At 39.4% G+C, this 14877-nt stretch overlaps 1 protein-coding gene across 2 annotated transcripts; it reads left to right on the top strand.

Moving 5' to 3' along the window:
- Positions 1 to 711: 711 nt before the first annotated feature.
- On the top strand, positions 712 to 14767 carry LOC128754047 (deoxycytidylate deaminase-like). 2 transcript variants are annotated; one of them, XM_053856365.1, is made up of 6 exons: positions 712 to 818; positions 6794 to 6893; positions 8764 to 8899; positions 12326 to 12442; positions 13704 to 13800; positions 14325 to 14767. In XM_053856365.1, the coding sequence occupies exons 1-6, from the start codon at positions 799 to 801 to the stop codon at positions 14392 to 14394; spliced, it is 540 nt and encodes a 179-aa protein (XP_053712340.1). In that variant the 5' UTR covers positions 712 to 798; the 3' UTR covers positions 14395 to 14767. The 2 variants fall into 2 exon arrangements, with proteins under 2 accessions (XP_053712340.1, XP_053712341.1); XM_053856366.1 differs by lacking the exon at positions 712 to 818 and adding an exon at positions 932 to 1013.
- The last annotated feature ends 110 nt before the right edge of the window (positions 14768 to 14877 follow it).

Raw genomic sequence — 14877 nt, forward strand, 5'->3', positions numbered from 1 at the left:
ATGTCTTGCGCGTTGCTGGACCCACTGAAGTCCATAAGTCTTTATTCAAAGTATGCTGAGGTGTGAGGATAGTTTGATTCATTCTCGTTTTTAAAGGCACGCAAACACAGGAACTCTCCGTTGATGTTTGGAGGGCCGTGCTTACAGCGACGCCATCTTGGTCCGGACATTGTAATCTGCGCATGAGCGTGTTGCTGCGTTACACACACGAACACTTGAAACATAGAACAACCAAAGTCACTCATATTTTATTTTTACACGCATTTACAGCTTTATGTTGGTTAATTTACCCATATTTTACCCCGTAGTACGTTATTGTATTTTAGCATAATAATCAGAAGCTAGTTGGCAGTTTTAAACGTTCTGAAAATCAGACAGTTGGTAGAGTTAGTAGTTGGTATGACTTTTATCAATAAATAAAACACTAGAATTACCTTGTTTTTATTGTAGCTCCCTTTTTTAAAAGTATTTCAAACATTTAAATCAGTTATCTAGCTGTCATTGTTGTTTTCCTCAAATTTGAGACAAACAAAAACATATAATCAAACAATGTCTTGAAAGGTTGCATTCTAATCATGTAACTTGATTATTATGGGCAGAACGGCTTGTTTCATCCTTCCTGTATTAACTAGAAATTGATGTCGTAGCCTGTCAGGCTTTACGCCGGGGAAAATTGATCCAACGAATCTTCGCAACTTGTGACGTGCGATTATGACTTCTGTTATTGGCGCCAAATTCTTCCCAGTTCAGTGAATTGAGTTTCCAAATACAACACCACAACAGCGAGTGGGATTCAGGATGGCAGATGCTGATAAGAGGTAGGAATCGAGTCGTGAAACCAAGCGAGAATTTTTAGTCTGTGTCTCCTGGTTGCCTCCACCGTGCTTGTATGTATGAGCATCGTGACAGTGACTCGTGTAAACTAATACAGTGATAATGTCATGTTTCTACGATTGCTCAATGGACATTTGATATTAGTTACCCGACGAATGTTCGATTCTGCAGCTCTCGGGGTGAGTGTTTTACCTTAGCTCACAGGTCGCGGTCAGACTGACCAGAAACGCCTACCGCCGTGCGCTTTCGAGATGTACATCTTCCGTGGTCATCTATGCATATGTGGGCCTTCATTTCGCATCTATGTGCGTCTACAATATCGTTTGAAGGTCACCGTACCAGATATTCTGATGAGCTCAATGTTAGGAAAAAAAATCAGTTACAGATCAACGTATATCCTCCAAGTCAGGGTGGGCGATGATGGCAAAAGTATCATCATCACGTTTTTTTTTTTTTTGAAAGATCATGATTCCGATGTGATCACGATTTTACATCTGTGTGAGACTAGTTTGCAGTCCAACTACATTTGCATTTCAAACAGTCGTTAGAAAAATCTCACATTTCCGGACCAACAACAGCTTTACTCAAAGAACATGCATATTGTTATATGACTTACAATTCAGTCAGTTATTTCTTGTTACATTAAACAGACTGAGGCTGGAAGAAGAAATGTGGTTGTGTGTGAACTTGTGTCCTTATCTTGAGTCGTGTGTTACTGTCAGGTCCTTTTTCGTTTCTTTCTTTCTGTTAATCAGTTCAGTGTTACAGTCAGGTGTGTGAGTGTGTGTGAGTGAAAACCTATGAGTTCTTTGAGTTTTTAACCAACGGAGTGAGGGCATTTTTGCAAAGTGAGGACATTTTGGCCAGTCCCTCACTTTGTCAAGCCTCAGTTTGAGTGTTAAAACTACAAAATAGCTTGGTTATTATAATTGGGTTTTAGTTTGGTTAAGCGTAAAGGTTAAGTTAAGCCATTTCTTTTAGATGGTTAGGTTTAGGGTGAGAGGTTTGGGAAAGCATTATGTTAATGTATGTCAATGACAAGATAGGAAGACAGAAGAACGTGTGTGCACGCGAGCATGTGTGTGTGTTCTTGTACTTCTATCGTTGTGAGACACTGTATGCTTTTTTTTTTAAACTTTATTGCCATTCGTAGTATTTGACAGGAAATTACATTGACATTTGACCATTACACATACCAATCAATTATACATTTTAATTGCCTAATAAAAAATGTATACCGTATATAGAAATAGCTATATAAAGAGAACAAAAATACAAATAAAAATAAATACAAAACAGATTCCCCTGAGACACAGAACATTGAACCTTGTGACAAATGTCCACACATTCACATTCATTAAATCACCCCATTAACCAATGCAAACGAAATAACAGTGAAGTCAAGGGCTCTTTGAAGTACAGGTATGCTGTTAATTTTTCCACACAGTATACATCTCTCAATTTCTTTTTCCAATTTTTAATAGATGGTGGTCCGGGTTTCTTCCAGTTTAAAGTGATTAACTTTTTTGCTGTCATTAAAAAATATGTAATAGATATCTTTGATTTTTTTCTGAACAAGTTTTGAGGTATTACTTCCAATATAACTAATGATGCGTTCATAGGAATATCTTGATCTATAATTTTCACCATTTCAGTTTTAATGTCTACCCAAAATGGTTTCACCACTGGACATTCCCAGAAAATATGAGTGTGGTCTCCAGGCATATCACAATTTCTCCAATTTTTCTTGATTTTAACCCGTGGTGGCAAGTGGTGATTTAAAGAACCGTAACTTTGTCTTCCAGTCGAACTCCTTCCATAACTGGCTACCAATCCCCCTGTGACACCCTGAGCACACATATTCCCATGTTTCATCATTGATTATAATATTAAGCTCGAGTTCCCACTGTTGTTTGATATGTAGATAGATATGTTATCAGTGGTATCCATTATTAGTCCTTTATATAAGTTTGATACAATTTTCTGATTGAAACTGATTGATTTTCTATTATGTTAATAATGTATTTCTCAAAATTAGGTGGTTCTTTTCTTATGCTTTCCCAATCTTTGTGTTTTGTGATGTAATGCTTAATCTGTAGATATTTGTCAAAGTCCGCCTGAGGGAGAGTGTACTTATTTTGAAGTGTTGAAATGATTTCAATACATTTCCATTAAATAACTGGTCAATGATTTTTAGATTTCGCCGTGTCCATTCTTTTTCAATGCCTGGTCTTGCATGGATGGTATAAATTCACTATTTCCTGATATGGACATGGCTCGTGACATTGACGTTGTTCCCCTTATTTGTTTTAGAATTAGGTTCCATATTTTCACTGTGTGTTTCACCCATTGATTCTGTATTTTTATTTTCTTTTGACATCATTTGCTCAAAAATGGTAGAATACGTAGTTCATAATTTGGTAGTGAATTTTCTTCAATAGACAACCACCTTGTCTCTAGATCTCTATTCACCCATATTACCTGTTTAGCTGTGCTGCCCAATAATATAATCTAAGATTGGGTAAACCAAGACCACCTTTATCTTTGTTGTACATTAAGATTTTTAATCTAATTGTAGTCTCTTCTTCTGCCAAACCCAGAACCTATATTTGTCCTTCTGAAATCCACCATCTCATTCAAATGAGATGGCCATTTTCCAGTTATCATCATGGCCTCTGATTTATTTGTGTTAACCTTATAACCTGAGACCACACTGTATTCCTTTAAATTCTGGAGTATTGCTGGGATTGATGCACTTGGGTTCTCTACAAATAGCAATACATCATCTGCAAATAACGATATTTTGTGTTCTTCTTTTTTATTATCCTTAATTTCTTGTATATATAATTTAAAATGTTCTGTTTTATTCATGTGTGTTTCCTGAATCATTGCAACAGAGCACTGCATGCATTTAAGCTGATTCAGAATTTTCTTCCGTTTGATGGGACTGTTTAATCCCTTTGCATTATAACTCACAAATTTTAATTCAACCATTAACTTTATTTCCTAGGTTGTATAATAACCGGTAATGATGATCTACAAGGAGCCAGTTTAACAGTTGTGGTTACAAACACATCCCATGGGAAAAACAAACAGCTAAACTATGTACATATAACATTTCAAGAAACCCGACTGGCTGTAAGGGTTCACCGTTTGATAATAAACTCTCACAAACCAGTTGCCCGATGAAACAAGGGCAGATGTGGGAATCACACTTAGTGTGTAGCCGCAGCCACAGCCGCAGTCCTGTGTGCAGGAGCTTCACTGCTAGTCGTGCGAGTATTGCTCTCACTGCTTATTGTAAGTGATCTGACCAACATGTAACTCTTAAGTAACTCAAATATCCTCCCAATTGTTATGTATTCGCATATGAGCATTCAACAAAAATAATGAAACTCACATCAGTTCACATTTCAATGTCTCTGTAAAACCACGCCTTCATGTCCGCGCTTGCCAATGCCGCTGGGTCATTTCCCCTCCGGGGTCCGGCCCCACTCCTTCTTCCACCAGGCAGTTCTCTCTTCATCCGTTCCCTTTCATCCACTCGAACCCGAATGTTGAGTTCACGAAGGGTTGGTAGGGCATCCACAAGTGTCAGGAAACTTTTTTTCTCCGGTGTCTGTTTTCATTTTCAGCTAAGCAGGGAAGATGCACCGAGCAGAGATATTTTTCTCTTTCAGCTGTCTGATGACGTTCCACACTTCCTCTTGCTTCTCCTGTATTTCTGGTGAATAATCATGATCCATATATATTATGTTGTTTTGAAAGAGGATTCTTGTTTGGCTCCATGCTTGTTTGATTATTACGCCTTTAACAGAGCAGTCCAGGAACTTAACGATGATAGATCTTGGAGTTGCGTCCGGTCCCCTCGGTTTGGACGTCAGCGATCTGTGGGCTCTTTCTATTTGTATATGAATTCCTTTCAAGTTTTGGATCGTTGATGTGATCAGTTCCTTACCCTTCGGGTACCTGATATATGCGTAAGTTGTTGCGTCTCGACCTGTTCTGGAAGTCCTCACATTGTGCGGTCAGGTCCGCTTCTCTCCGCAACAGGTACCTTAAAGCCCTTCATCTATTTTTTCCGTGTCCTCCAACTCGCTGACTCGTCAGTCCGTCTCCATGGCTCTTTTTTACAACCTGTTTAGATTGCCTTTTAGCTCTTGTAAGGTCGCTTCCAATTTGGTCAGTGTTTGTTTGGTTTGGCTGTGTCCTTCGGCATTTTCTTTACAGAGACTAGTTAACTCTGCTAGTCTTTTTAGATCCGTCGTGTTGACATGAGCTTCGCCCTCTGTAGTATATGGTTGCTTTTCCTTTACATTGTCACCTTTCTTACCTCTCACTGAGGATGCCATCGTTCCAGTATGAGTTTCTTCTTATTTCGCTATTTGTTGGGAGTTTGTTTGTTTGTTGAGTCAGAGCACAACTTTCAATCGACTTATTCCAACATGGCGTCACCGGAAGTCCCCACTGTATGCATTTTAACCCACAGAGTGAGGACATTTTTGCAAAGTGAGGACATTTTGGTTGGTCCTCACTTCGTCAAGTCTCATTCCGAGGGTTAAAACCACATATATACCTAGGTTATTATAATTGGGTTTTAGTTTGGTTAAGAGTAAAGGTTAAGTTTAGCCATTTAGGGGGAGAGGCTGGGGAAAGCATTATCAATGTATGTCAATGACGGTAGAAGAAGATAGGAAAACAAACTTGCGTGTGTGATTTTATTTATTTTATTTGTTATAGTCATTTTTGTGTTTCTAACCTTCAGTTACTTTTAATCTTTAAGGGCCCCTGAGTAATCTAGCAACATCTGAGTCAGATCCATTTCCAATGAGAACCTTCATGTTGTGCAGATTTCCTTTGTTAGAGTTCCACATTTTCCCTCCCGCTATTGCAGTGTTCATTTGTCTCATTGTGGTTCATGGGCCAGTGCATCCACCCTTGCTTGTCTGCCGCCAGGCACACCTGGCCGCGCTTTCAGCGACAACAGGTGCCTCGCTCCCCTCGTCAAAATAATAATAAAACGTACATGTAATAATTCCATTCTCATTTGAAGTCAACAGCGTTCCATCCTTACTATAAACAGCTTGGATATTTTGCTGTCTCCCCCTTCTGAGATGCGAGACCGTTCTCCAGAAGCGCCTTGGTGCTGTCCAAAAGTCTTCCTCCATGGAATCTCCAAACTCCTCCCACACCCACTGTTTAGCCTTAGCAACAGTTGAAGCAGCAGCCCTTCGGGCAAACCGGTACCATGCCACTGCTTCAGGAGTGCCCCTACACACAAGGTCTCGATAAGACTCCTTCTTCAGTTGGCTGGTTTCCCTGACGTCTGGTGTCCAACCAAGATGTCCTTGGGTTACCGCCCCTTGAGGCACCGATGATCTTCATGCTGCAGATCACCACTGAAGCTTTAGCCATGGCGGCTTTGAACACTGACCACTCGTGCTCCATGTCCCCAACCTCCACAGGGATGCAGGAGAAAGCTTCCTGGAGGTGTGAGTTGAAAACCCCTCTGACAGTTTTGTCCTCCTGATGTTCCTAGTTCACCTTCGCTACTAGTTTGGATTTACCTGGTCGGTCTAGAGCAGGCCTGGAGCCGCATGCGGCTCTTTACCCAGTTTCATGCGGCTCTTCATCAAATGAGCCGCCAAACTGGCTTCAATGCCGATATGAGTCTACTCCTAACAGTTGGACTGTCGTCAGATCCACAATCAACGCGATTTACATTAGTTCCCCGTTTCACTTTGTCATTCCCTAAATTATACATATGGCATGTGTTTCACCTATTATTCATTGGTGGCTTTGTTGTTGGAGTTTAATTTAACACCTTTTCCAGCCTGTTTAGATCGCCTTTTAGCTCTTGTAAGCTCCTTGCACAGTGTCACCTCACAGAACATGACTGGCCATTGTTCCAGACTTGTTACATTTATGTTTGATGATATTAATTACTGTCTCTCTTTAGTTTCACCACCAAAAAACGAGAAGATTATCTTCAGTGGCCTGAATACTTTATGGCAGTGGCGTTTCTTTCGGCACAAAGGAGCAAAGACCCAAGCTCACAGGTGCGTTTCTCTCTTTCCTCTCTCTCTCCCTCCATCCCTCTCTTTCTCTTTCTCTGGTGTCGATGACACGGGTATCAAACCAGTCCTGGTGCTGTTTGTGTCTAATGACACCTGATTGCCTAACCTATATGTGCCTGCAGGGTTGGAACAAAACCCCGCACCAACTGTGGCCCTGTTGTGATTCAGTTAGACACCCCTGGTCTATGAGCACTCGATTTTTTTGGTGGTCAATGGTCAATTAGTATCAATAGCAGGCTTTTATCTAGCAGAGCGTCTGGTTGTCAGGGGGGACGCTCCCTAGTGCCTTGCAGCAAGCTGCGCTGGGATGGGTTCAGTTCGCTGCACGGCACACTGCTCTTGCCGAATGTGAGCAAAATAGCTTAACAGGGATCAAAATACACGTGGTTCACGTACATAACAGATACATAGCTGATCCGACTGTATGTTTATCTGTTTTTTTTTTCCTTCTTTATGAGTCATGGTCAGTTTAGTAAAATAAATGCCCAGGAGACCCCTGCATCTGAAAGTGTTGCTGTGGCAACAGCTGAGTGAGTTCATCTGTGTTAGCTATTACTTGTGTTAATAAACTGTTATTGTTGTACAAAGAGATGTTTTCAGCTTGTTTTTTTACAAAGCAAGTTGTTAAGTCAGTTGTTTGTTGCTAAATTAGAGCAGTTCACTTTTTAAAGAAGTCAAATCAAAGACTTCTTGATCGGTTTACGGTGTTGCACAAATGACAAGGGAACTTGAGTAACCCTCATTTAGAGTTCAAAAAGCTCTGTGGATTTAGCATCTGAGAAACGGCAATGAGTCTTGCTGTCTGATCTGGAACAGAAATTAATCCTGTGATGCCTGAACCAAGAACAGTTGACAGAGAGCTGTTTGATATTATACTTGAAAGTTGCTCTTTAAATGTAAAATAGTAGTAATAGATTTTTGCTTTTATTGTTTACAAACGTTTTGTGTTTAAATTGAAATGAGTTTTTTTTTTTTCTAAGTCATGGAATCAGAGGTATCAAAACATTTTCTGTTTTTTTTATCTACCACTAAACTTTTGGTATCGTGACAACCCTTAATCCAAACTTGTCTGTGTGTCTGAACTGTCCCTGTGATATACTCATTTTGAGACTTCTCCTTCCCAGTCACTTCCAATGAAAACCATCTTCAACTCTGACAGATAGATAATAAGAGACTTTATGTAGGACAGAAAAGTTTTGGAATTACAAAATAAACCTTAGATCATGATTGTGAGGATTTTAAGGAAAATAAAATGACAAAACACATTGAAAATCCAAAAACATCGAATGTGGAAAGTCATTTTAAAAGACAACTTAAGAAAAGTAACAGGTTGTGAAAAAACTGGATGTTTTATGATATTAAAGAGAGGGAATTTTAGAAGGTGCAACAAAGTTTTAAAAGTATTAATGCCATTCACCAAATCAAATTTTGCCTCCACCCATATTTAATAATAGCTTTATGATGTCCTGATATTTAACTATAGAAAGCCAGAATCACGAAAGTGAGATATCGTGTATGAATTTACACTGGGTTTTATGGATGGTTGATGAGGTGAGAAGAATCGGGGAAGAATTAAAACCGGTAGCAGTGGGAAGAATAATAGACTAAATTATGAAAGGTTTGACAATTAAATGGAAAAAGAAAATATTGTTTTATATTAGAACATGATAATATTATTTAGAGAAGGCTGAGAGAAAGGAAAGGTGAAAAAAAATGGTGTTAGCAATGTACAAAAAAAAATGTGTATTTATAAAATGTTGTTGAAATGATTACATGGAATGGAGGTGGGGGGAGTCTCTTCTGCCCCTGCAATGCTAAACTTCATAAGTTTGTATGTCACTTTTTCCTCTAGGTTGGAGCATGTATTGTGAACCAAGACAATAAGATAGTGGGCATTGGCTACAATGGCATGCCTAATGGCTGTGATGATGATGAACTGCCATGGGCACGAAGAGCCAGTGACAGGCTGGACACGAAATACCCTTATGGTAAGATTCTCTTTCTTTTTACAGTCACGCTTGATATCGGGGCTCTCAAACCACAGTGGAAACAACTGTATGTTTGAATTTATATTGTTATACATAGGGATGCAGCGATCCCACTTTTATGGTCCCGCTACAATACCGATACTTGGGCTTTGAGAATCAACCAATACCGATCTGATACCAAATATTAACCTTGTGCCTTATAATGGGACTGGTCATGCTTCGAGTTAAAGGCAAAAATGACAATGCATAGAAATCCAACGTTGGTATTTATTTAAACAGTTAATTTTTCAAACATTTACCAGAATTTTGGTTAAAACAAACAACCCTTGAAAACGCTTCAAAATAAATAAATGAGGAACCATAGTGCAAACAACCCTGAGAATCTCAAGCTCTGTATGTCATCACAAAAAATAAAATTGACAATTTGGGAAAAAGTTAAGATTTCCCTGCATTGAACAAAAATAAGTAGCTGAACAGTGAATGCTCACTGAAATGCATTGATTTCCTCAAACTTCCTGGGTGGCTTCGAGAGATGCTCAAGTTCAAGTCTCGACCAGTGGAATAGTGGTCAACCTAAGGGATTTTTCACAATATCAATATCTATGGACACACACCCACATCCAAAATGCATCATTTTCAAAAGGCCTTCATTTTGAAATGACACATGGGATTGACTTCAAACGTCCTGGGTGGCTTCCAGAAATGCTCTAGTTCCAGTCTAGACCAGTGGAATATTGGTCAACCTAAGGAATTCTCCAAAATATCATTATAAATATGTACACATCCATATTAAATTAGCAGGATTTTCAAAAGGCTTTTACTTTGAAATGAGACATGAAATTGAGTTCTAACTTCCTGGGTGTCTTTCACGGGACCAATTAGTTGGATTCTCAAAAACAATAAGTAATATTTCCTTGCCTTTTACTTTCGCATCAGCTTTGTTTTGGCATTACCGTAATACTCGCATTACACGCGCATTGTGGAATTGCGGAGTTTCGTTTTGGTGCGGGCTTGACTCCAGTATTAAGTCGGTGGTATTAAATTTCGTGGCGTCACTCCACTCCACTGAGCTTGTGCTGACCCGATCCTACTTTGTGGGGCTGGATCGGGTCGATACCAGGATCAGAAGAAAGATATTGAATATCTTTTTCATAATCGATTGCACACACACGCGCACGCAGTTGCTGCGGACATCCATTCGTTCATTCGTTCATTCAAGTCCGCGAGGACTGCCATGATTGGCTCCGGATCGGCAATTTTTCACCCATGCCCAATACTACCTTAAGTGGCAGTATCGGGGTTGATACCCGATACCAGGATCAGATCGGTGCATCCCTTGTTACACAACTAGGTTTGTCATGGGTTTTGACCAAGGTCTTTGTTCATCTTCCTAACTGATATCTAACTGATAATGTACCTGGCACTGTGCTGTATAGCAGTGTCACTGTTAATGTCATTCTCCACATAGGCACTCTACGAGTCTCCACTATGGATACAACACTGTATAGGGGTCTAAGAATATATTGATACTCTCAGATATTGTTATACTTGATTGCGCACTATTGGATCAGACTTTTTGCTGCTACTTTACCGTGTGACTGTGTGATACTGTCTTGGCATTTTAAGCTGGCTAGATCAATATTAACACATAAATACTTGGATATGCTGCTGCATTTGCGACGTGTTAATCCGTGCAAAATTCAACAGGAAATCTAAGTGGACTGATGTCATAAGTATAAAGTTGTTTTCGTGCACATAATATGGTCCACCATTACCTGAGTTCCCCCCTTGCCCCATGGTTCTTATTAAAATATATTGCTGAACTTACATTATGGCAATATGTCACAATGTTTCGTGTCACCACTCCTAGATAGGGATATGTATCGTATAGCAAGACACAGCCTAATGAGTTACTCATGTCCCAAATCTCACACTAATGTCAGTGCTTCTCGATTATTTTCTGTTGCCTCCACAATGACAATTTTGCATCTCATGATAAATTCGCTAAATACGCGGCACACTCGCAGCACTTGGACCTGAATAAATGAACAAGTCGAGACTGTGACGACTGTGACGATGGTGGACTTTGGTTCACGATCGTAGTTTTAAACTTATTTTTAATACAGGGAACCTTTGATAATGACACTGGTCGACTCTTGAGTCTCTGGATCCGTGTTTATTTTATTAGATGGAGTGGTCCCAGTCGGTTTCCTGATGCGGGTGTCTGCCTTGGTTTATATCAACACATGCTGGCGCCTCGCGAAACACCTTGGTGAAAATAGTTGGACGGACATCCACTCCGGTATTGTCAGCGGTGTCCTCCTGCGCGTCCCGGAAGAGAGTTCACTGATTGCAAACACGTTCTCATACGCAGAGCTAATGCTACTACCCAGCATCAGTTAGGGACCATCAACAAATTCTTTTTGATTTTTGTCAAAGTACTAGTGAAATCTTCAGTAAGGCAATGGAAAACAACCATTTTTGGAGAAAGAATTGTGAAAAGGACTGACAGTTTGTATAATGATTTTTATAATAGAATATGACTAAATGATAATTTATTCACATTATTTCTAATATTTCTTCAATAGTATTTCGGAAATGTGTCCAGATGGGTCCATAGTTAAAGTAAATTGTTAAGCGATGTGAGATACAGCAGACAGATGGCTCAAATTAACCCTTAAATGAAAGGCTCGTGTCTGACAGACTGAAACATTGAATTTCTCATTCTACGCTTAGTTAACTATTATAACATTAACAAATAGTGACGTTGGAGATAAGTCCACAAATTTCATCATGAAACAGTTCCAAGAGAAACTGTTCTATGTCCAACACATGGAATAGAGGGTGAAATTATAATAATAATGTATTTATCCTGGTAATTATTGTTATCGCAGAAATTAAAACTTTTTTTTTGTCCATATTGCCCATCCCTACTAAATATTGTTTTTTTCCCATTGGGGTGCCCAAGTTTATGCAGTGACACTGACACTAGTAGTTACTGTGACTCAGTTGTTCAGTGAGTAAACTGCCAAATAATAAATATATGTTGATGAAATTACTTATACGTGAGCTATTGCTTCCTCAAACAAGTTTATTGGTCTCTTTAAATGCACCAAGTACCGCCGTGCCATGTGGCAGTTTTCGCTGGATTGAGTGAATAGGAGCACTCTACTCCACCAAGTGAAAATTGTGACATGAAACCAGGTGCAGAGAATGAAACATTCCATTGAACTTGAAATTTTCAACTGAGACAAAGGGAGGCAGTGGTCGCCTGCTGACAACAGAAACTGAAGAAACAGACAAGGTGATAGCAGTGGCAGAGAAGTCAGTGAAGTGTGTAGGGTGGTACATAAATTTACTATCAAGTGACAAACCCCAAAAATGTGCGGAGGGGACCAAACAAACAATGGTTTGCTTTCTCCACAGTGTGCCATGCAGAACTCAATGCAATCATGAACAAGAACAGCGCTGATGTGAAGGGCTGCACCATGTATGTGGCACTGTTCCCCTGCAACGAGTGTGCCAAACTTATCATCCAGGCTGGTGAGTGTGTTCATGACTTCAATGTGCTGGACAAAATTGTAAACACAAAAATATTACAACAAGAAAAATTAGAGAGCAATATAACAAGGTGTGCCGTATGATGACATTAGATCGTGAACCATTAGGAAATGGTGATGATGTGCCAGAGTGAGGAGATTGTATGGATCTTCTCATTCGATGTACAATAGATACAGTATCTGCTGATGCATGCTGCAGACTTTCACTCTTGCCACAAGTGCTCGATGTCCTGCCACACACTCACCATCGAGACGAACAAGCCAAAAAACGCGACTTGGAGTTTTTCTGTTTTTTTTTTTTAACCATATGTACCTCTAACTTGACCACACACCTTCTGGATGAGTGTTCCGAGCCTGACCCACGACGCCAAAGACTGCCTGCCCCAAAGAGCTAACTAGAGAATTGACAACTAATTGACGACTTGGGCTAGCAACTAGCAATTATTTTTGTTGTAGACTAATATATTCATTATCTTTTTAATGAGTCAACTAATCACAATTATCTTTGTTAGCACCTTTTTTAGATTTCTGTGTAACCGTTAGTTGCTTAAATCATCTCACCTGTGAAAGTGACACTGTTGTACTCCTACACCATACATGTTTAAGATTTTAATAATTCCAGTTCGATTGTCAATACTGCTCAACCATTCAGTTGCTTCGTGATTCTCACGTTGATTCTCAATGAAAGAAAAGGAAGAGAAACAGGTAATTTAGCAGACACTGGATCGAGACACACGTGCTAGTCTCAGGGCTCAAGTTTTTTTCTGGAGCAAGTCAAGCCAAACCAAGTCAAGTCATAGGTTATGGCCAGTCCAAGTCAAGTCACCTTATTTTGTCTGAGTTTATTGTTTGAGCTTGATAGTACTTGCTGTGTGCTGAATTGATTTATGGATATTTTCGAACATTTATTTTTTTGAAAATGCTGAAACAGACAAATCAATCCGTTCTTCAGCAATTGCTGCTCTGTAATTTACCAATGCTGCCTTGGCGAGCAACTGGTCTACAGGATGTTTGACAGCAACTGGCTCATAGAAGCAGTTCTCTCTCTTGCAGTCCTGACCTTTTCCTCATGTCACTTTTCTTTTTTGTTTTTAAGTAATTGTGTCAGACCACTGCTATCTATCATACTATAATATCACATAATATCACTATCATTTGAACATAGAACGTAACCACCTTTGGGTGAAAGAAATGATCATACATTTTATTCATTCTCTCAAGCAAGTCTGTTTCCGTCCATCAAGGTCTAAAGGAGGTGGTTTACTTGTCGGATAAGTACCATGACACACCAGAGATGACTGCCTCAAGAAGACTGCTTAACCTGGCTGGAATTGAGTACAGGTACGTTAGTAATAATACCAACAGGAATCATCTTTTTTATTTTGGTGCTGCAGTATTTTTAAAATAAATATGTAAAAGAAAATATTATTAGTCAGATCCCCCAAGAATGAGGCCATTTATCTATCTGAATACACAGATTTGTCCTTCCACAGTGACACCTGCATTTTCCAAGGTTACAATTCTTGTTTTCACGAGCTCACCCATGAAACTAAATGTGGCCTTGGCTGTATTTACGTGAATTGAAAATGTGACATGTCAGTGCTTTAATTGAAATTAAATGAAATGATCTAAGCTGATTATTTAATTACCTATCTATCTATTTATTTATTTTAAGTATTTTTTTTGCACGTGGCTCGAGAAAGCAGTGTTTGGAAGAGTCTCCTCTTCCACAATCCTGACGATGTAACTGCTCTGACACTGCTTGATGCGTCACATCGAGGGAAGCTTTGGTTTCGGAGACCCCTGGTCTCCACTGTGCGTCTCACGAATCACCATTCTGTTGTCATTTTGCTCTTTCGTTGCAGGCAATTCACACCCAGGAGAGCTAAGATTGTGATTGATTTCAATTCAATTAACCAGGCTGGAACAAGTTAAGTCCCAATCCCTCAACCTGCTTGAGCTGCTGCAGAGAAAATATCAAGTCTGTCTTCCCTCCTCTCCTCTTCGTCATCACCAGGGAACTCAAGATTCATCATTTAAGACTCGTTACTTTTTCTCTCTCTCAGAAGTTGTGGATATCCTGCAGATTTCCTGAGTCAATTTTACTACTGGAATAAGGTTTTATAGTTAGTTTTTAATTTGTTTCATTTCATTGCTTTTTGATTGATAAGGGTCAAAATGTACTTTTTGGCAGGATGTCATGTTAAATTTAAAGGGCTTCAACTTTTATCTTTCATCGCTCTCTTATTTATCTGCTGCTATCAGGCTGTTGACTATTTTTTGCCCCTCTGTAACACGGCCTTTGGAATTCCTGGAGCGTTATTAAAATGTTTGCACAAATATCATGTTTGTAGGTTTGCATTAATGGGAGCAGGTAGTTGAGTTTTTAACTGACGTTTGAAACAACAACTAAAAACT

The sequence above is a fragment of the Synchiropus splendidus genome, chromosome 2, assembly GCF_027744825.2.
Source record: "Synchiropus splendidus isolate RoL2022-P1 chromosome 2, RoL_Sspl_1.0, whole genome shotgun sequence".
NCBI lineage: Eukaryota > Metazoa > Chordata > Actinopteri > Syngnathiformes > Callionymidae > Synchiropus > Synchiropus splendidus.

Coding starts and splice junctions, on each gene's coding strand:
- LOC128754047 (XM_053856365.1), top strand. CDS start 799: ATGGCAGATGCTGATAAGAG. Junction 12,443..13,703: donor CAAACTTATCATCCAGGCTG/GTGAGTGTGTTC, acceptor CCGTCCATCAAG/GTCTAAAGGAGGTGGTTTAC. Junction 13,801..14,324: donor CTGGCTGGAATTGAGTACAG/GTACGTTAGTAA, acceptor CTTTCGTTGCAG/GCAATTCACACCCAGGAGAG.